Here is a 26,878-nt window from a genome sequence, read left to right as displayed (position 1 = left end):
GCTTTGTGCTGGTGTGGGTGCTTTCTGCTCTGTCCAAGCTAGTGCTGCCATTGGTGGAATTACACTGACGACAGGAAAGGTGGGACTGTTTTGCAGAATAAAGGATTCATTGTAAATGAGGCCCTATGATGCAAATGCATGAGTGCTAAGCTGCTAGGTTGGACATAGCTCAAGCATCTTTATTGCTGTCATGAAAAGACCTCCAGTATTTCATGACGTAATTGCTGCTTGCATTGCTGCTGTGTCATTGGTGAAGGCACCATAATATGGTACTCACTTTTCTGGTGTAAAAAAGGCCCTCAAAGATTCCATATCTCCCTCCTATCCACTAGCAAAGCTTTGCTTATATTACACAAACAGAATATGATTTTAAAAGATTTTAACTAGCACACTTTTGTACCAGGTGTAAACAGAGTATAAGATAGTTAATGTGGCTTTTGGAAGCTTCCCAAATGAGGTCACTGCCTAGGGTAAATGGTATAGTTTGGAGGTAAATTTCTTGACACTTGGGGTCAGGAATTGGGGTCCTCTTTCCAGTTTTGCTACTTGCTGCACTTTTCATCTTGGACAAATCCATAGATAGTTTTCTGCCACTGTTTCTCCAGTTCTAATAGGGGGATAATTCTCTCTTCCTGCCTCAGTGAGAAGTGGTGAGGAGTTGCTCACTGATTGATTTTTTTTTTTTTTGTGAAGTTTAAATTATTCTTAGAGCTGTATCATGTAGGAACAGCTGTACAGCAGTTAAAGTTGAATAAACATTTCCATTCTAAAGGGTTTTTTTCCTTGTACTTCAGTCTAAAAGGTGAAGATCTGACAGAACAGGTATTTAGAAACACTGTGCAGGTTACCTTTAAATTGTGAACAGGCATTCTGCTTAATGGTCCAGTTCAGCAATATAGAGGGGTGGGTGTGAGAGAGAGAGACGGAGATGGAGATGGAAGGCCCTGTAGACTGTAGTGGGCCATCTTGTCTCATCCACTTGAAGCAATTGGGAAATGCTTCTGTCTTTCCTTATTGAAAACATAATGAGGGTACTTCCAGTGCTGATTCTGATGGTTGACCTCACTTCTTCATAAAAAGTATGCAAAAATCAGTTTCTTCTGAAATTATTCCCACCTCACTTCTCCCTGTCATACAGAAAATGGAGCAGTACAGAGACATCAAGGAACAACAATGGGAATCAAATACATCATGAGGCTGTAATAAGATATATCAGTAATAAAGGACCATGCGAGTTTGAATTGCATTTTGAGGTGGGAATGTAACAGATTAGACAGATGAAAGTTTCTCTCTGCAGCACTGTAGTGATTGTGTACGCCAGGTCAGACCCCGGGTCGCTTTCGTCGCTCTGCACGCAGGCTGTGACCAGCAGCCCGGGCAGGCCGGGTCGGAGAGGGCGGGCGCCGAGCTAGAATTAGGTACAGACAAGTAACGGTTGATTTTAAGATTATTTTACTTACACCAAGATGGTCGTGGTGTAGGCTGAGAACTTGCTTGAGTTGCGGTTACAACAAAAAACACGAACACACGTGGAGGTTGCAAGGCTCCACGCAGACAGAACACGACAAACTCCGGATGTCCAGGACAAGCGCACATTAAACTCGTCGTTACGTCTTATAGTAGGCTCCGTTCGAAGACGGGAAGAGGTGGGTGGTGGATCAGGCCGCCAAACTCCTCTGAGCGACACACAGGGTTTCTATTACCCTGCCGCGCACACCCAGAGTCCCCACGAGATGGATGCGGAGTCCTCTTCGGCTTGGGCAGAAACTGCTCAAGCCTCTTATATGGCTAGCAGGCCAATCGCTAGCCGCCACGTGGGAATAATTTAGAACTAGCCAATTGCGGGGCACGAATTTGCATACGATGAGCGGGAAATCTTTGCACCGTGCATTTCTGTGCTGCAAAGGAAATGCACCCTGCAAAGATCGCTGCAAAGTGGCGGGAACACTCCTTTGCATGCGGGTTCTCTGCGCAGCAGAACTCCTCCTTGCAATGAAGTTGCAAACCCACGGGGATTATTCTTAGTGCCGAAGCACACACAAAAAAAATCAGACCTTTGGGTCATGACAATGATGACCTATGTCAGGAAAATTGTGCTGAGTTTAAAGGAAGTTTAGAGAAGAGCTACAACAGTGACTAAGGCTGGAGTAGTAGGTGGGAGAGGACACTGCTGGGAATTTCTGATGGCAAAGAGGCAGGCTTTGTTGGTTTTGTACTTCTGCACTGAGTGCAGCCATCCCCATACTAGCACCATTGCAATCCCCAGTGTGGACTGACAAGGTTACTTGCACTGTGGTGTTTACCCCAGTTTCAAGCCAGAGTAAACTGTCCTGTTCTAAAGAACCTGCTCATGGCAAGAGGCTTGCAGTGGTGTAGCTACTTTTAGTGATGGGCCAGCATAAATGGGACCTTGACAAAATGTGAAATAGGTATAACTTGGTAACTAAGTGGCATGGGATGGGAAAGACTTTATTCCAGTATTTGAAGAGCATGCCAAGGGTGGATAGGAACTGTTTAACCCAGAGATGCCCAAGTGTTTGTCTATGCAGGCAAGATGAGTAGTGTGGGGCCAGTCGTAATTGGCTGATTGAGTCCTCTGAGCCTGGATCGGGGCAGTTGTTTATCACTGCCCCCTTCCTGCTACAAGCACTGGGATCAAGCCCTGGCACTCTGCCTCAACCCCTGCACTCTTACAGTGGGCTCCAAGGGTCTGTCGCTGCCTCCTTCTGCCCCCACATGTGCGGATTGGGTCCCGGGGACCTAGCATTGCCCTCTCCCATTGCTGCCCAGCCAGGGGCCCAGTACCACCCCCATCCATCTGTGTGCTGGGATCAGGCACCCCACTGCCAAATTTCCAGACCTGTGGGGGATGCTCGTGGTTTGGATGACACAGTGCCACAGGTTGATCTGGCCCCCAGGTCAGGGGTTCAGCACCCCTGGTTTCACCCAATAAACAGGTGGGAATCTACTATAAAATAATCCCACTAGGGATAAAACAAAGAGCCTGATCAGGCTATGAGTTGTCCTTTCAGAATATTCTTCTGAAGGAAGTTGTCAACGTGTCATTACTTGCAACACTTAAATTAGACTTGACTAAATGGTCTGAGTCCAATTTAGCTTGGCACAAATTGGAGCAACTGGTGTGAAGTCAAAGGACATGGAACTACTGAAATAAGTGCTGGATCGAACTGCTTTGTCTAGATTAGTCCCAGTCACCCTGATAGCTGGGCACTGACAAAATTAGGATTGATGTGCAACATAATCAACTTCAAGATGCACAGCTTGATTGATTGAGAGAGACAAGGAGGCCTAATAAGACTGAATTTTAGGAGCCATTACAGCTGGAAGGAAAAAAAATAAAGCGTAGGTATCAAGAATCTGCCTGAGTCAAGAAACCCCATTTGATTAGTGTAGTTAAACTCAAGTTTCTGTAACCAACAGCCCAACAGAAATCCATGCTGCTAGCATCACCTATTGCTGCCTTGGACTCCCAAGCTTGAATGACCAGGTGCCTATTTACAGCTGAGTCTGTGATGTGAGTGGGTTGGGGTGGCCTTTGGCATGAATCTGGAGCAAGACCTCTAGATCCATAGCAAGATGACTTAACTGTTCTACTGTGCCTCTCACCTAAAATACTTGCTAGCAAAAGAGAAACTGTATTTACATTGCTGTGTGGTTTTAGATGCTGAAATGATGCTTCTTGAAGAGGTACTCTAAGTAAGACAATAGAGCAGACAAGAAGCAGGGCAAAAGCTTTTTACAAAGAATTACAAGCATTAAAACAAATGACTGAGGGCATAAGCAAATTTACATAAACACCAGACCACAAATTATCACTGGAAGGCTGATAGCTAGATAAGAAAGTACATCCCCATGTACAACCAATCCTGTTTTTTCCATCAAGTAAAATTTAATCAAAGAAATTGAAATGTGTTGAAATAAGGGCAGAAGTGGTGAAGAAGACTAAGGAGAGAATAAAGAGGTTTAAACAAACTGAACAAAAAAACTATCTCAAAATCCATACAGTCTATTTTGTATCAGTTCTATATGAAAACTCTGGTACTCAGATTACAGGAAAAATGCATGAGGCTATCTGTATTATTGTATTTGTGTTTCTATAGGGGAAAAATACTAGCATGCCTATAAAGTATAATCAGCATGATTCAGAGTTTTCTTTTTCTTTTTTATTCTTGGGAGAAAGGAGTTTTATTTTTGGCCATAACTTATATACAGTTAACTTGTTTTGCAAAACTTTCATTCTGGGGTTCTCTCAGGAGGGTAGTGATAGTTAAAGAAGTATGCATTTAATTTGCTTGAATGTTAGAAACCATTTTAAGTATACAATAGATAGGATAGCCTGAGCTGATGTAGGTTATTAGGCAAAATGCATAATTAGTATAAAACTATGATACACTAATGGCCTGCCCAAGACAGATAGAGAGAGAATGCATTGTGTTAATTTGGTACAATACTATTAGAAGGGCTCTGTGAAGGCTAATTTTTGAGTCTGACAGGATGTGCTAACATGACTAATAAGCCTAGGAAGAAGATTATAATAAAACACCAACTGCATCTGTATATTAGGGGTGTTTTATGTATGAATGTGGGCATCTCTATTTCATTTAATGTTTATTTACTGGGGGAAAATATTTTTTCTGGTAGAGGGAGGATGACCTCTTCAGAATAAGCATGTCTAGAAATAATTGCTTTTAGTAAATATTTCCACATTAATTTTCTCATTTAAAAATATTCATCTGCTAAGCCGGCAGGCTTCTATTGAAGTGTAACCTGCAGTGTGCTTTTTCAGTGTACGCTGTGTAGTCCATGTAGTAAACTTATTGAGCCAGGCAGTGGCATCCTTAGGCATTCCAGGCAGGCTGTCTTCCGTACTACTTCTTCAGCAATCACTCACAATCAAGGATGATTGTCTTTGATTTCATAGACATTAGGGCTGGAAGGGACCTCGCAAGATCATTGGTCCAGCCCCCTGCCCAAAGGGCAGGCAGGGGTCAAATGATCCCAACAAGATAGGAATTCTGTGATTGTCTTATCTGTGCGTCCGATGATGGCTGACGAGGCTGATCCGGGATCAACAGATTCTGCTGAAACTCGGGCACATGTTTCCGTATGGGGTGGGTGTCTCTGGATTCTTGATTTGGTCCACTACATGCTGTTTCTGTTACTCTCTTTTCCATGTCCTGTTGTCGCCATAAGGTTTCAAAGTACTGAGATCCTGGCAGCTGTCTTCCTTCATTTGGGGTGGTCCTGAGCAACAGTCTCCCATGAGTGGATGTCAATGTTGCATTTTTTACAAGTTGGCCCTGAGGACATCCTTGAAGTGCTTTCTCTCCCCTCCTCTTGAGCCGTACGCCTTGGCAGAGCTGGGAGAATAAAACTTGCTTTAGGAGTCTGGAGTCAGACATCTAGATGACATGGCCGGCCCAGTGAAGTTTGTCGGATGATCGCTACCTCAATGTTTGTGGCATTTGCTTGCGAGAGGATGCTAATGTTGGTGCATCTGTCTTCCCACTGGATTTGAAGTATCTTTCACATGCAGTGTTGATGGTACTTCTTCAGCAGCTTGAGATGTCTTCTGTATATTGACGTGTCTCAGCTCTGTACAGTAAGGTGGGGATCACAAGTGCATGATAAACTTGTGCCAAGTCCCGGAGGACTGGAAAAGGGCTAACGTGGTCCCCATTTTCAAGAAGGGGAGGAAGGAGGACCCGGGCAACTATAGGCCGGTCAGTCTCACCTCCATCCTTGGTAAAGTATTTGAAAAAATTATCAAGGCTCACATTTGTGAGAGCCCGGCAGGACAAATTATGCTGAGGGGAAACCAGCATGGGTTTGTGGCGGGCAGATCGTGCCTGACCAACCTAGTCTCTTTCTATGACCAGGTTACGAAACGCCTGGACACAGGAGGAGGGGTGGATGTCGTATACTTAGACTTCAGGAAGGCCTTCGATACGGTATCCCACCCCATACTGGTGAACAAGTTAAGAGGCTGTGATGTGGATGACTACACAGTCCGGTGGGTGGCGAATTGGCTAGAGGGTCGCACCCAAAGAGTCGTGGTAGATGGGTCGGTCTCGACCTGGAAGGGTGTGGGCAGTGGGGTCCCGCAGGGTTCGGTCCTTGGACCGATACTCTTTAATGTCTTCATCAGCGACTTGGACGTGGGAGTGAAATGTACTCTGTCCAAGTTTGCAGATGACACAAAGCTATGGGGAGAAGTGGACACGCCGGAGGGCAGGGAACAGCTGCAGGCAGACCTGGATAGGTTGGACAAGTGGGCAGAAAACAACAGGATGCAGTTCAACAAGGAGAAATGCAAAGTGCTGCACCTAGGGAGGAAAAATGTCCAGCACACCTACAGCCTAGGGAATGACCTGCTGGGTGGCACAGAGGTGGAAAGGGATCTTGGAGTCCTAGTGGACTCCAAGATGAACATGAGCCAGCAGTGTGACGAAGCCATCAGAAAAGCCAATGGCACTTTATCGTGTATCAGCAGATGCATGACAAATAGGTCCAGGGAGGTGATACTTCCCCTCTATAGGGCGTTGGTCAGACCGCAGTTGGAGTACTGCGTGCAATTCTGGGCGCCACACTTCAAGAAGGATGCAGATAACCTGGAGAGGGTACAGCGAAGGGCAACTCGTATGGTCAAGGGCCTGCAGACCAAGCCCTACGAGGAGAGACTAGAGAAACTGGACCTTTTCAGCCTCCGCAAGAGAAGGTTGAGAGGCGACCTTGTAGCTGCCTATAAGTTCATCACGGGGGCACAGAAGGGAATAGGTGAGGATTTATTCACCAAGGCGCCCCCGGGGGTTACAAGAAACAATGGCCACAAGCTAGTAGAGAGCAGATTTAGACTGGACATAAGGAAGAACTTCTTCACAGTTCGAGTGGCCAAGGTCTGGAACGGGCTCCCAAGGGAGGTGGTGCTCTCCCCTACCCTGGGGGTCTTCAAGAGGAGGTTAGACGAGTATCTAGCTGGGGTCATCTAGACCCAGCACTCTTTCCTGCTTATGCAGGGGGTCGGACTTGATGATCTATTGAGGTCCCTTCCGACCCTAACATCTATGAATCATGAGATCGCTTTTGGATCTGATGTGGTGTTCTTTGAACATCCATCGCCTCGGGCATCCAAAGGCTGTAGTTGCACTTGCAATGTTGAATTTTTTCATTGAAGTCAGTTTTCTGTGAGAGCTGGCTTCTGAGGTACAGGAAATACTCAACATTCTCCAGAGTCTCACCATGAATCTGAATTACTGGAGGTGGGGACTGCTCATTAAGAGCTTGTTGATGGAGAACCTTAGTCTTCTGAATGTTACTAGTTAGTTTCATTTTCTTGTATGCCTCAGTAAAGACTTCAACAATTGCCTGAAGATCTGCTTCTGAGTAAGCGCAGACTACAGCATTAGCAGCATATTGGAGCTCAATTATTGAGGTCAAGGTGGTCTTGGTTTTGGCTCGGAGCTGGCTGAGATTAAACTGTTTACCGTTCATTAGGTAGTTTAGCTCCACTCTGACTTGAAGCTTGTTGGTGGTCAGATGTAGTATCATGGTAAGGAATATTGAGAAGAGTGTTGGAGCAGTAACATAGCCTTGCTTAACTCCTGTCTTAACCTTGAAGGGATCTGTGATAGATCCATTACTGAGAACCACAACTCACATACCATCATGGAGCAGGTGATGAATTTCAGTGGGATCCTCCACAGCACTTCTCAGTTGACAGTCAAAAGGTTTTGTGAGGTCAAAGAAGGCCATGCAGAGAGAGTTATGTTATTCCTGGAATTTTTCCCGCAGCTGACAAGCTGTAAAGATCATGTCAGTTGTGCCTCTTGATGACCTAAACCCACACTGAGATTCTGGGAGGAGCTCTTCAACAAGTGGAAGAAGACAGTTCAGGCAGGTTCTTGCAATGATCTTTCCTGTGGTGGACAGCAGAGCAATCCCTCTGTAATTTCCACAGTTGCACTTGTCTCCCTTCTTGAAGATTATCACAATCATGGCATCCCTGAGGTCATCTGGGATTTCCGCATCATTCATAATCCTTAAGATAGAGGCATGGAGCTGTGATATGAGCTTCTCTCCCCCACCTGCTTGAAGATTTCTGGCAGAGAATCCATCTGCTCCAGATGCCTTGTCATTTTTCATCTTCTTGATGGCTTTCCACGCCTCGTCAAGTGTTGGAGGGATTCCAAGATCGTCTCTGACTGGGTGTTGTGAGATGTTGTTGATGAGAGTGTCCTCAACTCCAGAGTCTCGGTTGAGAAAGTCTTCAGAATGCTCCTTCCAACAGGGATTGATGGCTCCCCTTTCCGACATGGTGAGCAGAATAGCGACATCTATCTAGTGCTATGAGTAAACAGATTAAAAAGAGGGCAGGCTAATTACTATACTTGGAGAATCTCTCAAATACAGCTACAGGAGTCAGGTTTCAGAGGCAGACTGTAGCAATGGGACTGTTTGAAGATGGTTTTGCCTCGTACCACATTTATTTTGTAGATATGGCCAGCAAAGCTTCACCGTGGGTTCTGTATAATTACGCTAATTGATATGTGAACAAGGTGTACCATTCATTATTTAGGTTAGTTTTAGCTCCTTTGGGTATAGGGACTCTTTGTTTTGTGCCTGTGTACTGCCTCATAGGATGGGGACCTTCTTTATGATGGGAGACCCAGAGCTGGTATCACAATGTACACAAATTACATTTTGCTTTTTGTTGGTAAAGTGGTGGACCTGGTTTGTCTTGGTCCATGGTGACAGCTAATTATGAAGAATATTCAGGAAATGGATAATGTTAACTCATTCTTCATATTGATCAGTTTAGTATATAACATTGTTTTGCTTGGGAGGGAGTTGGTGGATTGGCCTATTTTTTTCTGAAGTTACTTATATTACACAAACATCTATGATGCACAGTTTTCAAACAAACAAACTAAATTCACATTATCCTGTGCTCAAATAGAATAGGGGAAACATGATTGGTCTCCTCATGCAGGTGTGCTCAACCCCCCAGTCCACGGGCCATATCATCCATGAATCCGTTGTGCCAGGGCTAGTGTGGGGCCCCTGGAGCATGATCTCAATTGGGCAGGGGCTGAGCAGAAGCAGCATGGGGCCCCAGAGCTCAATCCTGAAGCCCAAGGGCATCACAGGGCCTGATCTGGCCTGTGGACCAGCCCCATGCTATTTACCTGGCCCATAGGGACAAAATCCTGAGTACAATTGACATAATGGGAAATGAAAAAAATTATGGGAAATTCTGTTCATTGCTTCACATGGAGAATTGTACATATTTAGGCTTCTGATTATGAAAATATATAGTAATATATTACTGGTTCAGGGCCAGATTTTTTTTTCATATATAATATACATCATATTTAAGAATGTCTGCTTATTGTGCAACTTCAGCTACAGGTTTTTTTTAGATGCATAGTAATTTGAACTGTATCTGCCTCTGGCTAATGGTCTAGAGAAAACTGGAAATAAGAATAATAGGAGTACATTTAGTTTTCATTTTCTGAGTGTGCCCATGTGTGTACGTGTAGTTAGCATTTCAATAATAATTCAGTTGTGTCTTTAAATACACATTGGAAAAGACAGAGTAAGAACACACAGTAATTTTAGCAAAGTGAATATCCTGCCTCAGAATAACCATCTAATAAAGTGCTTTGCATAACATCTTGTCTAATGATCTTCTTCCTTCACTCCCTGTCACATCAACTGCGCATCATCTTACACACACAAGCATAACCTTATGTTCCCCCACCCCTCCGCCTTGCTTGCTGCATTTATAGTGCTTTGTATCCTTAAGTGTGTGCTTATCTTCTGATACAATTGTTAAATAGATTTTTACTTTTATTAATGACTGAGCAGAATTTGGGACAGAATAAAGATTGTATTGGATAGTTAAGTATATTTTAAATGTGTAAGTTAGCATAATGTGAAACTTTTTTCTGCAGCTGAAGAATATGGTGAACAAACTGAGCTGAACTGACATTTTTTGTCAGAACTGACATTCACAGTATTCTTCAAAATGAGGGAAGCATTTTACCAAGTTGCTCTTGGAACATACTGAAAACAGTATGCATTATTCTTATGCGTCTCTGGCTGTGGGACTCCCTTGGCAGTAATATTTACAAAGTTGTGAGAGATGGGCAAGGTACTAGAGGACTGGAAAAGAGCCAATGTAGTGCCTTCTTTAAAAAAAGGCAAAAAGGGATTTAGGGAACAGTAGACCAGGTAGCCTCGCATTGATACCCAGGTACATACTGGATCATATCGTAGAGAAATCCATTTACAATCATCTGGAGAAGGAAAGATTGATCACAAGTAGCCAGCATGGATTTATTAAGAATAAATTATGCCAAACAAACTTGATCTCCTCTGATAAAATAACTACATGTAGGGGATAGGGGGTGAATGGAATGCAGTGGATATTATGTAGCTGAACGTCAGCATGGCTTTTGACAAAGTTTCACATGACCTTGTGATAAACTAATTGAAGAAATACAGGCTAAACAAAATACTATAAGGTGGATAGACAACTGTCTTGATAGCCACAAATAAAGGGTAATTATAAATGAATCCATGTCAGAATGGCAGGAGGTTCTGTGCTGAGTCCCACATGGGGTCTGTCTTTAGCCCAGTGCTGTTCGACATGTTTGTTAAGTATTTAGATACTGGAATAGAAAGCTTCTTAAGCAATTTTGGAGATGACCTGAAACTTGAAATGATTGTGAACACATTGGAAGACAGGAGTGCAATTCGGAAGAATCTAGGCAGATTAGAAAGCTAGGTGAGAGCTAACACAGGGTTGGGCAAAATATGGCTTGTAGGACAGATTCAGGTCCTGCATGGGGCCGAGCCCCATCCACTCCCGCTGGGGCAGCCTGCACCTCACTCCTGCCAGTGCCTACCAGCCCAGGCCCCAACCAGAGTGCGCAGCTTCCAGCAGGGCTGTTCCTGGTGCAAGTGCAGCTGGCTGGGTGCTCTTTTTCCTGTCCCTACTGTGCCACTTTGAGCTGAGGGAGGTGAGGGGAGGGTTGAGCTGTAGCCAGGTAGCTCCTGCCTCTCAGTGCGTGGGGCTTTGGCACCAGCTTCTGGCCACCTTCCACCCATTTCGCCTGCCCAAAACAAGAGCAGCCTGGAGCCAGAGCCCTGCATACTGGGGCAGAAACTGCCTGGCTGAAGCCTCCCTCCCAGCAGCCCCTCCCTCTGCCCCCTCCAAATGTACACATGCACATATATCCCCTTCCATACCCTCTATCCCCCCCCCCACACACACACACACACACATACAGGGCAGGGGAGTGCGAGGAGTGGGTTGTAACTCACCCCAGGCTATGGCTCTGAGCTGTCTGTCCCACAGCCCAGGCCTGTGGATCCCAGCCTTGGCCTCCTGTCCCACTCCTGGACACTGCTCCCGGCCTGCCCACAGCCGCATACGGGCTTTTGGTGAGTTGTTGCATGGTGGGGATGGGATGCTGACCTGGCCTGCAACAGCTCATCACCTACCCTATGTGGCCCTTGGGCCCATCCTGCACTTACAGGGTAAAATTCAATGCTGAGACATGCAGGGTATTATACCCCTCAGGAAGAATAGTCGAGACCACAAATACAAAATGGGTGATACCTGGCTGGATGGCAGTACTACAATGAAAGATCTAGGAGTCTTGGTGGATTGTAGACTCAATATGAGTTTTAAGTGTGATGTGGCTGTACAAAAGGTGAATACAGTTATGAGTCTGCTTCAGGAGAAGCATTACGTGCAAGACATGGGAGGTGATAGTGCCTCTTTACTCAGCATAGGTTAGGTCTTATCTAGAATACTGTATGCTATTTTGGGCTCCACATTTTAAAAAGGACTTGGAGAAGTTAGAGAGGGTCCAGAGGTGGGTGACAAACATGATAAAGGGCTTGGAAGGAAACTCAACAGCTAATGTAGTGTAAGTATAGTTTGAATTATTTTTGCCTAGGTGCATCACTTCACACTTACCTACACTGAATTTCATCTGCCATTTAGTTGCCCATTTCCACAGTTGTGCCAGATCCTTTTATATTTCCTAACAGTCTGCCTTGGTCTTTAATGCTTAACATGTCTAGGGATGATTTGGGGGTAGCCATTCCTATACTTGACTTATGGGTTTTGCTGGTTCTGGAAAGGATATTTTTTCCTCCTTCTGTTGCTACACTTGTCATTTTTTTTTATTTCTTTTTTCTTTCTTCTCTACCTTCCTCAGAAACATCTGTGGTTGGCTGCAGCCAAGGCTGGAATTTTGATTGAGGTATGCCAGTGCCTCTGCTGGGACTTATGCCCAGAGGTTCCTAGTTAGAGGTCCTGCCCCTCCACTCAGGGTCAAACCGATCATCATATTTGGGGTGAAGTAGGAATTTTACCCCATTGTCAGATTGGTATGGACTGTGAGGGTTTTGCCTTTCTCCATGGTGGAGGGTGTGGCCTTTTTCCTTGGATGTCACAAGCATATTTTAACAACCCTCGCAGCAGCAGGACATCTCCCACCATTGTCCCCCTGTTTTATCAGTGCCAGGTAGGGTATTCTACTTCATGGCTGTGCCAGGGTTGATTGTGTGTGTGAGCGGGTGAATGATCCTGGCTCCATCTCCCTATGAACTCGCTTGCCATGACTTGGATAGAAAGGAAATGAAGGAGGTATCAGTAGTCTATCACAGCTAGGAATCAATAACGCCACCCAGATAGTACATTCTCACAGTGCTGGTTTTATTTTCTAGTGGAGAGTTGCACAGTAGCAGTGCATCACTAATTACTTCATTAGTGAGGTGCCATGAGAGCTGCTGATAAGATAGCTCAGTGCCGGATGCTTCTCAGATACAATGTAGCACTTGCCATTCTTATTGCTCATTGCCTTGTTAATGAGGCACATTCCTTGCATCTCTCACGTGTGCCTCGGGCTGGGATCTGTCTCGGCTGTTCCTCCGCCTTCCGTGCCACTATCCTCACTGTTGTAGCAGTTCTGGGGTTGGGGCCAGGGCTTACGTGGGGTGTCCCTGTCCGCTTGGGATTCCCCTGCCAAACTTCTCTATGGAGCCCCGCCTCTTCCCACACTCACCGGAGCTGCTGGAGATTATGGTGGGCTAATCACCCTGCCCGGCCCCTGGTGCAGGAGTCCCTCCACCTGGCGGGGTGCATCGTTGGGTCAATCTTGCCAGATCCTGCCTTAGTAACAGGGCTCCTGCCTGAGCCCCTGTTACACACCTCCCCCCTTAGTTCACTAGTCACCCCTGGAAGAGGTAACCAAAAAGAGTAAAGAAATGACCTCCAGAACCAAAAAAAACCCCCAAAAAATCCCTCCTCTAAAACTGGCGTCTCTGCCTGGTAGTTCGTGGCGTTGTCTCATCCATCTTCTGTGTGTGAAAGGAAGTTGACATTCCCGCTCTTCTTCCCCGCTCAGTGTTTTACTGTAAAATAAAAGGGATGCAAGGCCAGGGACAACCTCATCAGTCTGGCATTATCCAGCTTAGCCGTTCGCAGCCAGCGTAGAGGGGTATGATCAGTGATCAACATGAACTCCCTCCCTATGAGGTAATAGTGAAAAAGCTGTACCCCCCACCAGATGGCTAAACACTCTCGCTCAGTTGTCAAGTTGCAGGTTTCTGCTGGGGTTAGCTTCTTGCTGGTGAAGGCTATGGGCCTTTTGTTGCCCCCTTCCTCCTGGAAGAGAATTGCCCCTATGGCGACGCCTGAGGCATCCATCTGCAGAAAGAATGTCTTCTGGAAATTTGGGGTATATAACACTGGATGCTGACACAGGGCCTCTTTAAGCTGTTTGAAAGCACAGAGAGTTTCTGGGTTCCACCAGACTGGGTTCCGGCGGCCCTTGGTGAGCTCTGTCAGGGGGGCCACCTTTTTCGAGAATCCCTGGATGATCCGCTGATGATAATTGACAAAACCAAGGAACGATCGCAGTTGTTTGAGTGTCCGCAGCAAGGGGTGTTGTTGTACAGCCACCACTTTGTCCACTACTGGCTTTATGCTACCCTGTTCTACTATGAAGCCCAGGTACGTGTCTTGCTCTTCCCCAGTGCACATTTCCAGGGGTTGGCCATGAGTCCTGCCTGTCTGAGTTCCTCCAGGACCTCTCGTAAGTGCTGGTGGTGGGCTTCCCAATCCTGCAAGAACGCAATAGTGTTGTCGATGTATGCAGCCGCATACCCCTGGTGTGGAGCTAGTACCTGCTCCATCAGCCACTGGAAGGAGATGGCTGCCCCATGTAGCCCAAACAGCATCCATTTGGATTGGAACAGGCCCCATGGGGTGCCAAAGGCCGTCTTTTCCTTCTCCGCCTCTGGTATGGGGATCTGCCAGTAGCCATTGGTCAGATCCAGAGTGGATATGTACTGGGCGTGGCCGACTCTCCAACACGTCATCCACCTGCGCCATAGGGGAGGCATCAAATGTTGCGATCTTATTCACCTTGCGATAGTAGATGCACAGGCGTATCGAGTCATCCGCTTTTGGTACTACCAACATTGGGCTCTTTCATGGGCTCTGAGATTCCTCAATAATTCCTAGCTCTCTCATTTGGTATATCTCCTGCTTGACTGCCAGCCAGAAATGGCGAGGCAACCTCCTCCAGTGGTTGTGTATCACTTGCCCTGGCAGGGTTAGGATCTGGTGTTTTACTCCCCGAGCTTCACCTGGTATCTCTCTAAATACGTTTTGGAACTCTACTATCAGAGCCTTCAAATCCTCCTGCTGTTCGGGGCTTAATTGGTCACCAATTCATGGGCTATCTGGGATGCCTGTCAGGCCCAGGGGTAATGCTGCTTCTTCCTCTTCTTCGAACCCCTCTGGTTCCTTCATCAAGCACCCGTCTTGTTGGCGCCACCTCCGTAACACATTGATGTGGTAAATCTGTTGCCTTCGCGTGGATGTGGTCCAGAAGACCTCATAATTCACTGGTCCTGTACACCTTGTCACTTGGAATGGCCCCTGCCACCGGGATAAGAGCTTGTGGGAGTTGTCAGGGAGCAACACCAACACCCAGTCTCCTACCTAGAGCTCTGTCGGTAGTCCATGCATCATAATGCTACTTCTGCTTCTCCTGGCTTTGGCCTCTTCCAAGCTATCTGTTGGGCCTTCCTCAGTCATTCCCAGAAGTTGACCACCGCTGAGCTGAATCACTGGCCTCTCTTCCCCACTCCTCGCATATAATGTCCAACAGTCCTCGCGGGCTGGGAGCCAATTCAAATGGAGCATACCCCGTGAAGGCCTGTGGTGCCTCCCTTATGGAAAAAAGCAGTGGAAGTATCATGGCATCCCATCCCCATGGATCTCCCTGAATGCAGGCCCGAATCATTCCTTTCAAAGTGCAGTTAAAGTGCTCTGCTAAGCCATCCATCTGTGAAATGTCAATGGAAGTTCAGAGCTGCTTAATCCTCAGGGTTTGGCAAATCCCCTTTGGGATCTTGGACATAAATTCTTTCCCTGACGAGTAAGGATTTCTCTGGGAATGCCAACCCATGCAATCCACTTCAGGAGGGTCCCTGCTATCGTGGTGGCTGTTACTGACCTCAGGGGACCTGCTTCGGGGAAGCGAGTGGTAGAGTCAATAATCATGAAAATTAATTGGTATCCTGCTCAGCTATGGGGAAATGGCTCTGCCGCGTCTAGAGTGATTCAGTCAAAGGGGTGCCCTGCTGTGTGGCATAGGCATCAGAGGGACTTTCGCCAGTCTTACCCCTCCCATCCTCTGGCACTCAGCACACTCCACACAGGACTTCTCCATCATCTTGTAGAGGCCAGGCCAGAAGACCCGCCACTTCAGGCGTACCTCCGTTTTGTCCCAACCCAGATGTCCCCCCATGGGGAGCATGTGGGTGACCCATAGAAGGACCCCCCAGTACCTGCGAGGGACTAGAATCTGGCACCTCTCCTCCCTGTCTTCCTGGTCCTCCACCCAATAGAGAACACCCCCTCTTACCTCAAACCGTGGGCTCAGTTTTGCCCTCCAAGAGTCCACCATCTCCCCTTCGTCCTTGATCAGTTGTGACCACCAGATGTTCTGGAACAGGGGTTCTTGTCTTTGTCCCAGAAGTATCCTTCGCCTATGAATTGTTCCATGTCAAGGTTTTCTCCCTCATTGTTCTCCGGAGTCCTGAAGCAGGCTGCTCCTGGGTCTCTTTCTGACTCACTGTTGGCGAGGACTCGGGTGACCACCTCCTCCAGATACGGCCAATCCATTCCTGAGAGTATGGGGCATGGCAGGGTCTCAGCTAGGCCTCTTCTGTATGACCCATCACAGTGGGCTGGACGTGTCAACGTTCATAGGTGTATGAGGCCCCATGAATGCAGACCATGCTCACTGGGCTCTCCAGGATCCCCAGATGGGATGGGAAGAGGTCTGCCTGTATCATCGACTGTGAGCAACCAGTGTTGATGACCACCGGTATGATGGTGTCTCCTACCCTTACTTTGACCATGGGCTTGATTTGGCGGCTGGGCCCCTTATGTCAACCAAAGCTGCAATATATCTTCTCATCGTGGGAACTATCAACTGGCACTTCAGCCTGGGGTCTCCATGGACAAAATTGGGAAATGTGCCCTTTCTCCCCACACCTGTAGCACACTACCTCCCTAGAGTCCCAGGTCTGGGCCTCCCACCCAGAATTCCGTGTGCTGTCACCCCACTGGGCCTGGCTGCATGCCACCTGACTGAGTCCGGCCATCGGACCTCCTGGATGATCCCTCCTGGGGGTTTCGCCATCCCCTTCAGCAGCAGCATAATCCTCAGCAAGCCGCAGAGCTTCTTCCACTATCTTGGGTTGTTGGTGCTGAACCCACCGCTGGGAGCTACTGCTAAGGTCCATCAGAAATTGCTCTAGGACTATAAGATACACACTTCCTGGAGGGTACGAGTCTCAGGCTGTAGCCATCGCTCCACCAAGTCCCTTAGCATCTGTGCCAGCAGGCAGGGATGAGTCCCCTCAGGCCCCTTCTGGGCCCAGAACTTTTGATGGTAGGTTTTGGAGGAGATCTCTAATTGGTACAATATTGCCTGTCGCACCTTTTGATAATTTCAGGCCTCGACCCTGTTAAGGGCACGATAGGGAGCCTGTGCTGGTCCGATGAGGAGGGGCCCAATCTGTGCGGCCCAGCTGCTTGAGGTCCCATTTTGCAGCCATGGCCATCCTTTCAAAGGCCTCTAAGTAGGCTTCCACGTCATCTTCTGGGGACATCTGGGGAAGCCTGGCTCCATCTCCTTTTCTCCCCAGAGACATTTGCTGAGCCTCGATTTTTCTCACACAAATCCTGCTGGTGAGATCTACTCCAGCTGGGCTTGTTGTCCCTGCAGGAGCCGTAGGATAATACTGTGTGCCTGCTGCCAGTCAGTCGAGGCTTGGGTGTCCATGGACTCCATGTTGCCTTGGGTTGCTGATGACTCTTCCCAGCCAGTGCACCACTTTGTGAGCAGGTGAATGATCCTGGCTGTGTCTCCCTATGAACTTGCCTGCCATGACTTGGATAGAAAGGAAATGAAGGAGGTATCAGTAGTCTGTCAGAGCTAGGAATCAATAACGCCACCTATATAGTACATTTTCACAGTACTGGTTCATTTTCTAATGGAGAGTTGCACATTACTTCATTAGCGAGGTGCATTCGAGCTGCCAATAAGGTAACTCGGCACCGGATGCTTCCCAGATACAATGTAGTGCTTGCTCTTCTTATTGCTGATTGCCTTGTTAACGAGATGCATTCCCCATGTCTCTCACAGCTGCCTCGGGCTGGGAGCAGTCTCGGCTGCTCCTCCACCTTCTGCGCCACCACCCTCGGCATTGTAGCACTTCTGGGGTTGGGGCCAGGGCTTATGTGAGATCCTCCTGTCCACCCATCATCCTGGGGTGTTCCCCTCCACTCAGGGTTCCTCCGCCAAGCTGCTCTACAGAGCACCAGCTCTTCCCACACTCACCGGAGCTGCTGGAGTCTTTAGGTAAGTTGCTTGCCTTGGGGCTGCAGTCTTGAGTCCCGCGATCTCGGTGTCTTCCCAGGTTGCCAGGTGGGCTACTTGTCTTTCTCTCTGTCTGGGGCTTCGGCCACTCCTCCCTTTTCTCTCTCGTGCCCAAAGGCAAAATGTATGTGCTCTGCCGCCGGATATATACCGGTTATGGCGGGCTAATCGCCCTGCCCTGCCCTACCCCCAGTGCGGGATTCCCTCCACCTGGCGGGGTGCATTGTCAGGTCAATCTTGCCCAATCCTGCCTTAGTAACAGGGCTCTTGCCTGAGCTCATGTTACAGTGTACTTTATAGTAGGTTACAGAATGGATTTGTGTAGGATGTTTTGGATAGGTAAGATCCTGTCTCTAGTAGGGCATTGGACAACTAGATGATCCCTGAAGGTCTCTTCCACCCCTGCTTTTCTCTGATTCTGTGACTGTGAAGACCTGTGTGATATTCCTTATTCTGCTACTGATTGATTAAATAATCTGGAGAAGTAGCATTCTGTTCATGTGTAAAATGGGTACAATGGTAGTATGACCATCTTTTGTAAAAGTACTTTAAAAGCCAGGGCCACGAAGTGGCACAGAGGAGCTAGCTATTGTTATTTGTGATACCCTTTGGATTAAAAAAATAAAAAATCATTAAATAATCCACAGTATCTAAAATTTCTCTATTTGAGAAACATCGGTGCTTAATAAAATTTAAAGTTATGTTCAGTTACATAATCAAAAAAATATACTTACTGTAATTCAAAGTGATCTGGGGCTGACTCACAAAAACAAGCTAGGCCCATGAAACAGGACTCTAGGTGCGGGATGTCACTGTACCTAAATTCCTTTGTTACATCCTGGGGAATTATGCAATTCTGCACCTGCGCCATTTTGCGCATAAAAGGCATGACCGCACGTAATTGCATAATTTTGCATAATTTAATCCTAGCAGGCTCTGTGCCTCCATGTCCTCAGGGCTTCTGGTACTCCAGCTGGGAGCCCCATGTTGAGGCACCAAGTGCCGTGGCGCATGACTGGATAACTGGTAAGGGGGGGAAGGCAGATCCTGCCTGCAGAAGAAGGGGTTGGGTGTGGGTTTGGGGGGAGGTGAGGTTTGTGGGTGGGTGTGGGCTGCACACCAGTGGGCTGGGCCAGCTGGCTCCATCCCTTCATGTGGAGCTTCCGGCACTCCAGGGGGAAGCTACATGTGGAGACATGGAGCCTGCCCAGCCCAATGGCCTGCGGCCCCCACCCACCCAGAAATCACAAACACCCCATCCCCATGCCTACACCACTGGAGTGCTCGAAGTCCCACATAGAGGCACAGAGCTGGCCCAGCCCAATGGCACGCGACTCCCACCTGCAGTGCCATGGACCTCATGCTGCCACAGAGCCAGCCTGGTTTGGCTTGAGGAATTCATTAAGGAGTCTATGTGCAATAGGACTGCAGAAGGCAGGATTCTGAACAACAGTCAGCATGGCTTCGTCATGGGCAGGTCTTGTCTAACCAACTTCATCTCCTTTTATGATCAGGTGACTCGCCACCTGGATAAGGGAGAAGTGGTGGATATTAGGCCTGTGCAAAGTGGCTAGTATTCACTTTGGATTCGGATTTGGCCGATTCGGGGGACAGTGATTCAATTCAGTGATTCAAATCACTGTCCCGAATTGATTTGGTCTAATCTGATTCAGAGATTTGGTCACTACCAAATAGGCCCCATCCGCCGCCCGCTTTCAGTGGCTGCCCCACCTGCTCTCCCAGCTCCTGGCTCTAACAACAAAAAAAAGCCCCCACTCACCAGCTGCTGCCGGGTGGGGGGCGGGCAATCCCCACTGCCCCATGCCACATGGGGGGCTCTGCCATGAGCCTCTCGACCCCCACCCACTCTCCCAGCCGCTTCCATGGCTGCCCCGCCCACCCCAGCTCCCGGCCCTTCATCGGTGATTTGGAGGAGGGGGTGAAGTGTTCACTGGCCAAATTTGTAGATGACACCAAGTTATGGGGAAGCATGGTCATGCTCAAAGATAGGATACAAATATAGGCAGATCTAGACAGGCTGGCAAGTTGGGCAAGTCAAAACCAGATGAAGTTCAACGTCAAGAAATGTAAAGTGCTTCACCTGGGGATGAACAATCCCCTACATACCTACAGGCTTGGCAATACCAACCTGACCAGAGCTACGAATGAAAGAGACCGGGGGGTAATAATAGACCACAGCTTGAATATGAGCTGGTAATGCAACTCTGTTGCCAGCAGGGCAAATAATACTCTGGTATGCATCAATCGATGCATCTCCAGCAAGATCAAGGAGGTGATTCTTCTGCTGTACTTGGCACTGATGAGACCCCAATGGGACTACTGCATCCAGTTCTGGGCGCTGCACTTTAACATGGTACAACTTGAGAGAGTCCAGAGAAGGGCGACCCGTATGATTAGAGCCTTGCACGGCAAGCCATACAAGGAAAGGCTGACAGACCTGGGTCTCTTCAGCCTGAAAAAGAGGAGGCTGAGAGGGGACTTGGTAGCAATTTACTGCTACATCAGGGGTCCAGTGAACAACTGTTCACCAGGATGCCCTTGGGGAGAACCAGGAGTAATGGCCACAAACTCCTGGAAGACTGTTTCAGACTCAACATTAGGAAAGACTTCTGCACAGTTGGAGTGTCTAGACTGTGGAATAAGCTCCCTCCAGAGGTGGTGCAGTTGCCTTCAAGAGGAGACTAGACAGTCATCTTACTGGGGTCATCTGAGCCCACCTGTCTTTCCTGTCTGGTACAAGGGGCTGGACCCAATGACCTTTCAAGGTCCCTTCCAGCCTTGCAATCTATGAATATATGAAGGCGTGCGCCAGCAGGCTGGACCAGGCTGGTTCCATACCACCATGTGCAGCCCCTAGGATTTGGCCAGAGTTGCATGCTTCTGGGGGCTCTGCCTGCTGTAAGGTGAGCCCCAAGAGCCTGCCGCCTGCTGCTGGTGAGCCACCAGTGGCAGGGGCTATGCACCATGGGAGGGGGATGACATGTGGTGGGGGCCCACACCCATCCACAAACCCCACACACTCCCCCTACAAACCCCACAAATCCCATATACTCTCATACCCACCCCCCAGCTATACAAAGTATCTGCATATATTTCTGAAGAAAGTTTGAATAGTGTTATAGTTAAATTAATTTTAAAAAAATAAAAGTAACTAATTTGGCATGTTTTTTTAAATTTTTTGTGCATAATTTTGAATTTTTCTGAGCATATTTCCCTTGGGTGTACTTTGTGGATTTTGGTTAAGCGTCCCATCAGTCCAGACTGGTGGATAAATACATACTGTATATATGTAGCTTGAAAATAACCTAAAAAGCATTTTGTCTTATCCTTAAAAATCAGTACCATTTGGGCAGAAACTTCAACATTGTAATTGGTGTAATGTAATGGGTGAGATGATACATTTTATTTCTTCACTATAATTTGACTTTAAGGGGGTAAGAGGATAGCAAAAGCTGCCAATGGTTATAAGTTTGAATTCGTGCATTTCTAAGTTGCTTTAGGAAAGAGACTACTTTTAAAAGTGTTAATAGTGTTACTTGAAAAGCATTTATATACTGTCACATTACATTTTGAAATGGTTAAAAAAACACCATGATGTTTTAAAGAAAAGTCAGTTACATGAAAGGTCAGACCACATACTCATTGATTCAAAAGGCCAGAATCATGATAAATGTCAACAATATTTCCAGTCAACTCTATTATTACGGAGGATTGCCAGCTCTGTGATAATTAAGTTTGCGGTTTCATTTTAGAGTCAGCATTGCCCTTTTTATGTAACACAATTTGAATGAGATCGAAGTATTTTGTTAATCTTAATGGTGTTTGTAACTGTTTTGCTAGTGAGAAATACAGAATTCTGAACTTTGGTGGACTGGAAAACTGTCTGTCCTATTTTACTGCTCAAGGACACTTTTACTTCAAAGTGATGTACTCTGTGTTTAATAGTACCTCCTTAATCTAAGTAGGTACTCTAACTGTTGATTTTTCACATACTTCAGCCTCAGACCTTAGTCCATCTAAAGAGAGGGCATACTCTTACTGTCAGCACTCTTCCCTACCCTACAATTACAGTCTTGTTGGTGTACAAATTACAACACAATTGTGCTCCAGCCTTTCAGTAACATAGTTTGGCTGTGTCTGTGTCAACAGGACTGGAGTACATTAGAATTACATTAAAGAAATTATTCTGTATGCTTATGATAAAGCTTGGTCCCATTTAAGCAGGCCAACACTGCAGCATGGTTCTTTTGTAACTTAAGGGCACCACCCACACAATACTTTCACTGTAGAATAAATTTGTGGGGCAGGTATACATCACACAGCCTTGCTCCAGTGTATGCTGTTGGAGTAAAGCTACCCCTTAAAATGTGAGGAGGAACTATCTTCTAGTCTTAAGTTATACCAGTGAAACAGTCATATGTCCCTTCCCTTGACCATTTTCATCTTTTGCTCAGTGCAGTCTGGCTCTTCCACCACCTAGTGGCCAGTCACTGACATCTGTCATGGCAAGATCTTCCATGCCATGGTTCTTGACAACTTTTCCTATGCCCCTGCCAGACATACAGGTAAAGGCACAATGAGATCTGATGCCCGACCCACACAATCTTGCTTCCTGCCATGCCATGTATGCATGAATAGCACAGCTACTCAGCACAGCTCACAAAGACACTCTCATGGACCCAGAGGGACAGCCTTCTATCTTCAGCTCCTTCTGTGCAAAAATGAAGTTTATTTCCTATTTATGGGGAGTTTTTACCATCTTGTACCATCTATACTTTTCCTAGAGCCTGATAAAGGGACTTTGACCCCAAAAGCTTGCAGAAAAGGACAATTTTCTTGCGATTTCCCAGTTGGTCTAATAAAAGGTATAATTTTGGGACCAAAAGTTCTAGTTTTTTTGTCTATCTCCTTTTGTCTGGCTTTCCAGCCCCATCTGCATGCTTGTATAGCAACCCTTACATCATCTCACCACTGAATGTGGTCTCATGGCTGCTAGCACCACCACCATTTCTCTAATGTCAACATTATCAGCAGAGCTTTTTTTGGTTATCATAATCATTCAATGGAAGATATGGATGAAGTGGTACCTATTTCTGTGCCTTAGGTTTTGGAGGGTGTACTCATTGTACCTGCACTTAATTTCAAAGAAAGAGATTTGTTTTTTTTTCTATTCAGAAACTTACTATGATAGTAAAGTGGGCTTTCTATGCATCCTGGTGGATCCTGAGAAGAAAAGGAGTATTTGGTCCACTGCTGAATGTCCTTTACAGCATTGATGTCAAGCAGGAATCTGCTACTTCTGATTTGTTTACTCTGCCAGCATATACGAAATATATTCTGTTACTGTTTGTAAAGCACTTGAAGTTCTATGAGTAGAGGTGTTGTTAGACTACAGAGTGTTTTTATTGCTCATATTGCAGTGTTTCTTTTTAAAGTAATTCTAAAATATTGTATTAGCACTGGATCTTTCTCAAAGCTATCTTTTCCCTGATCTCTATGCTGTAAATTAACTTAAATTTTCTGCATTTCCTACCAGAGCAGAAAACGTACTCTGCTATTAGTTGGAGACCCATGCATTCTTACTCTAAAGATATGTTGGAAGGAAATATTTGCCCATGGTCTCTTATATTGCTAATACATCCATATTATATGCATTTAACATATACTTTCCCTTTGAAATACTAAAGAAACTATTCTAGACTATAGTTCTTCTAGCCATGAAACTTTTTTTTTTACCTTTTTTGCTCTTCTTTTTATAGGTTCTTGCATCATGCCGGGCCTTTCTTCTAACATCCCGTATTCCCACCAAGGTAAGCTTATTTTATTTCAGTACCCAGTTTGTATTCATGTGTGAACTTCAGTGGTATAAACTTACTATCAATATTACCGGTACTTTTGTCCCAGGGAAAAAAAAAGAGGATTGGAAGTATACATCGGAGGAAAGTTGTTTTAATGCTATTTCCAGTAATGATTTTCTTAAATAATTTCTTCAGCACGTAGATGAACCATTCCAAAAATACCTAGATGTCTAAAAGTGGAGTGAAGAATTGCATTAGAAATAACTACCCATGGAGCTAGAGCATACAGATAATAAGTCTCATAATGGGATCTAGACTAATTTTTTCCCAAACAAATTTATGTTATTGCTTTGTTGTAGTATCTCTAGTCTCAAGAGGGATTATGTTCCAGATTCCTAAAATAGGAATTTTACAGAGTTTATTAAATCTCACTGCTTTTGGTGGAATAATATCTGCTGTTTTCCATGGTGACCATAGTTTGTTGTAAGAAGCATCTTGCCAACCTGTCTTACAAATGCTGTGGAATACTTAGTTTATTCCCATGACAATCTGGGATGATTGTTATGGCAGAGGGTGATTTTGAATCTGGAAATAATCTCTCATCCTACGTGGAGTCAGTTAACATGATCTTGGCAGATATCCATGTTATGTCCATGTTCTGCTTTGTTGCACAGATATATGTGGGAAGATTCTCAACTGAGTATAACTGATGCTTGTAAATGTTCCTTTTTGTCTTGTGTGGTTTGAAGACCCTTACTGATGGGTGAAACTTTCCTTTTGATTTTCTTAGTACTGTAAATGAAATTTGCAGAAAAAAATATTAACTGAACTACCCATGGTATTAAGTTAACACTACAAACTTTTCCAAAAAGTGGCTTCTTAATGGTTTTATTTCATAGTACTTTGTGAGATAAACCAGCCAAGCATCTGTCCGGCCTGCCTTAAAATTTTCCAAGGAAGGAGATTCCACAGTTTCAAAAGAAACTTCCTATATATAAGTTTCTTTCAGAAGTAGGATATTTTTTATTTGAGTAATCACTGTGTTTATCAAAAACACTTTTTCTTACCAGCAGAAGTGTGAAACCTGAAACCATTTTAAAACCTGGAGTGTTTTAAAAACTGTTCAAGATCTTGCCACTTATGATGAGCTCAGTATCTTCCACTAATGACAGAGATGCATACATGTTGCTGTTATATATAAAATAAAACAAACTGTGGAGTAGAGGTTGAGGTCATTGATTTCTATTTTGATTTTTATTAAAAAGTGTGTTGCCACACTCGTACATGCAGCTGACTGTATTTTTCCTTTGAAAGTGATGCAGTGAACTCTATTTTTATTTACTATTTGAAGAAGTCTCTCCCTTATACCTTCTGTAAGAGGAATTTAGAGGTTATTTATGCTTCTTGGTTTCTTCAAAAAACTTTTGTGGAATATATGTCCAGAAATATTTTATAGTTTTGAATTTACAGTATTAATTTCACATGCAAATTGCAGGCATTAACTTCTCTTAAACAATTCACAAGTTTGCCTTTAAAATTTATGCCACAAACTAAAACTGTCATAAAAAGGAGTTAAGGTAGGTAGTGTGCAATACCCATCTAACATAAATTCTTAAAATTCAGAAATGACAGATTAATACATGCCTCGTAACAGTACGCTAAATTCCACTGGGCACATTTCTACCAACAATGACAATTTTAACCTTCACCAAATCTCTTCTCCCTCTAATAGACAATGAAACAATACATACAACCCATTGGTCCCTGTTGCAGTGTCAGACAAAATCTCAATTACAAATTCAATGTTAATAAATATGAGGTGTTGACATACATGCACAGGTTTAAGTGTATGGTATATGGCACGTCTGTGGGAATGCAGCACAAGTTTTTGAACATGTATTTTCTACTAGTTTTCAGTAAGTGGTACCTATGTGGGAATTTTGAACAATAATGAACCCAGGAAATGTTATCTGCATGCCTTAGAGGTAATATTAAAAAAATGAGAAAGTTTTGAAATTTCTTAAACGACCATTTAAAAATTAATTTTAACTTAATTAACTAGCATTAATTTTCTTAAGCCGTAAGAAAATTCAGTTCACAGATTGTCCTTCCATAGCGCCTGATAAAGTAAGTTGTTGCTTTTAAAGGTATGCATCTCTGAATTAGTTAGTCTCACTCTGTCTTCCTGACTTCAGACTAACATGGCTAACTTCCTGTCAGACTCTGCTGTAGATGTGGAAAAGATGTCTATTCTCCATATAAAACAAAAGCCCCAAGTCCCTTCTCTAAGTGAAGAAATGAACTTAATCTTAATTCTAGAAGAACTCTTGAACTTCTGTTGCATGTTGACAATCATAAAGGGTTTCTACGGGATTAACTCTTGAGTTTGTTGTATGTTCATAGCTCTTTCTTTGGAATAGGTGTTTGAAGTTTAGTATGAATATACTGGTTATATGTGGGACCCTGAAAACCTGTAAACTAGGGAAGTTTTAGATCATGGAAGGTAACTCTTAGGTATTTATTATGATCTTTTAGTCAATTGGGGTTCAGATGTGTTCATCATTATGTAGGGCCTGGATAACTCAGGGTAGCAATTTAGCAAAGGGAAATGGAGTCTCTCACTTCTGAACATATGGTTTGAATTAACCTTAGGTCACTAGTGATCAAAAGCTGCCATCTGATGGCTGGCTGATTTAAATGCAGTGTAGAGGACAAATTTGAAGGTCGATATCTGCTGCACAAAAACTGGCATTAATTGACAAACTCAGTTGAGGTGCCAATATTTGAAAAGGCATGAATTAATTACTCATGAGATGGTCTCACCATGCAAGAAAAAAGTACACTGATGTTGGCAACAGGAGGCAGCCTCCATTGCTTGTGTCTGTTTTATATCTAGCGTGTGGCTTAACAAGTCCTTGATTTCTGTCAGTTATTGTTGGGCTTCTTTCATAGTCAGTAAATTAACTTCTTTAAGAAAAAAGGCAGTTTCTGTATAGCCCCAGCCATAAATATTTTAATTGTAATTTCCCAAGCTGCTTCATTCTGAGATGCTGTTGT

General features: G+C 45.3%; 1 protein-coding gene across 2 annotated transcripts in view; it reads left to right on the top strand.

The window, feature by feature from the left end:
• Positions 1-26,878, top strand: part of CARMIL1 (capping protein regulator and myosin 1 linker 1) — a 303,334-nt gene that overhangs the window by 118,642 nt on the left and 157,814 nt on the right. For both annotated transcript variants that reach the window (XM_059724311.1, XM_014606732.3), the window contains exon 4: positions 23,783-23,833. In XM_059724311.1, coding sequence (XP_059580294.1) covers positions 23,783-23,833 — 51 coding nt within the window. The remainder of the gene's footprint in view (positions 1-23,782; positions 23,834-26,878) is intronic.

This window comes from Alligator mississippiensis, chromosome 3 (assembly GCF_030867095.1).
Source record: "Alligator mississippiensis isolate rAllMis1 chromosome 3, rAllMis1, whole genome shotgun sequence".
Classification (NCBI taxonomy): Eukaryota; Metazoa; Chordata; order Crocodylia; family Alligatoridae; genus Alligator; species Alligator mississippiensis.
This window is presented reverse-complemented; position numbering and strand designations above follow the sequence as displayed.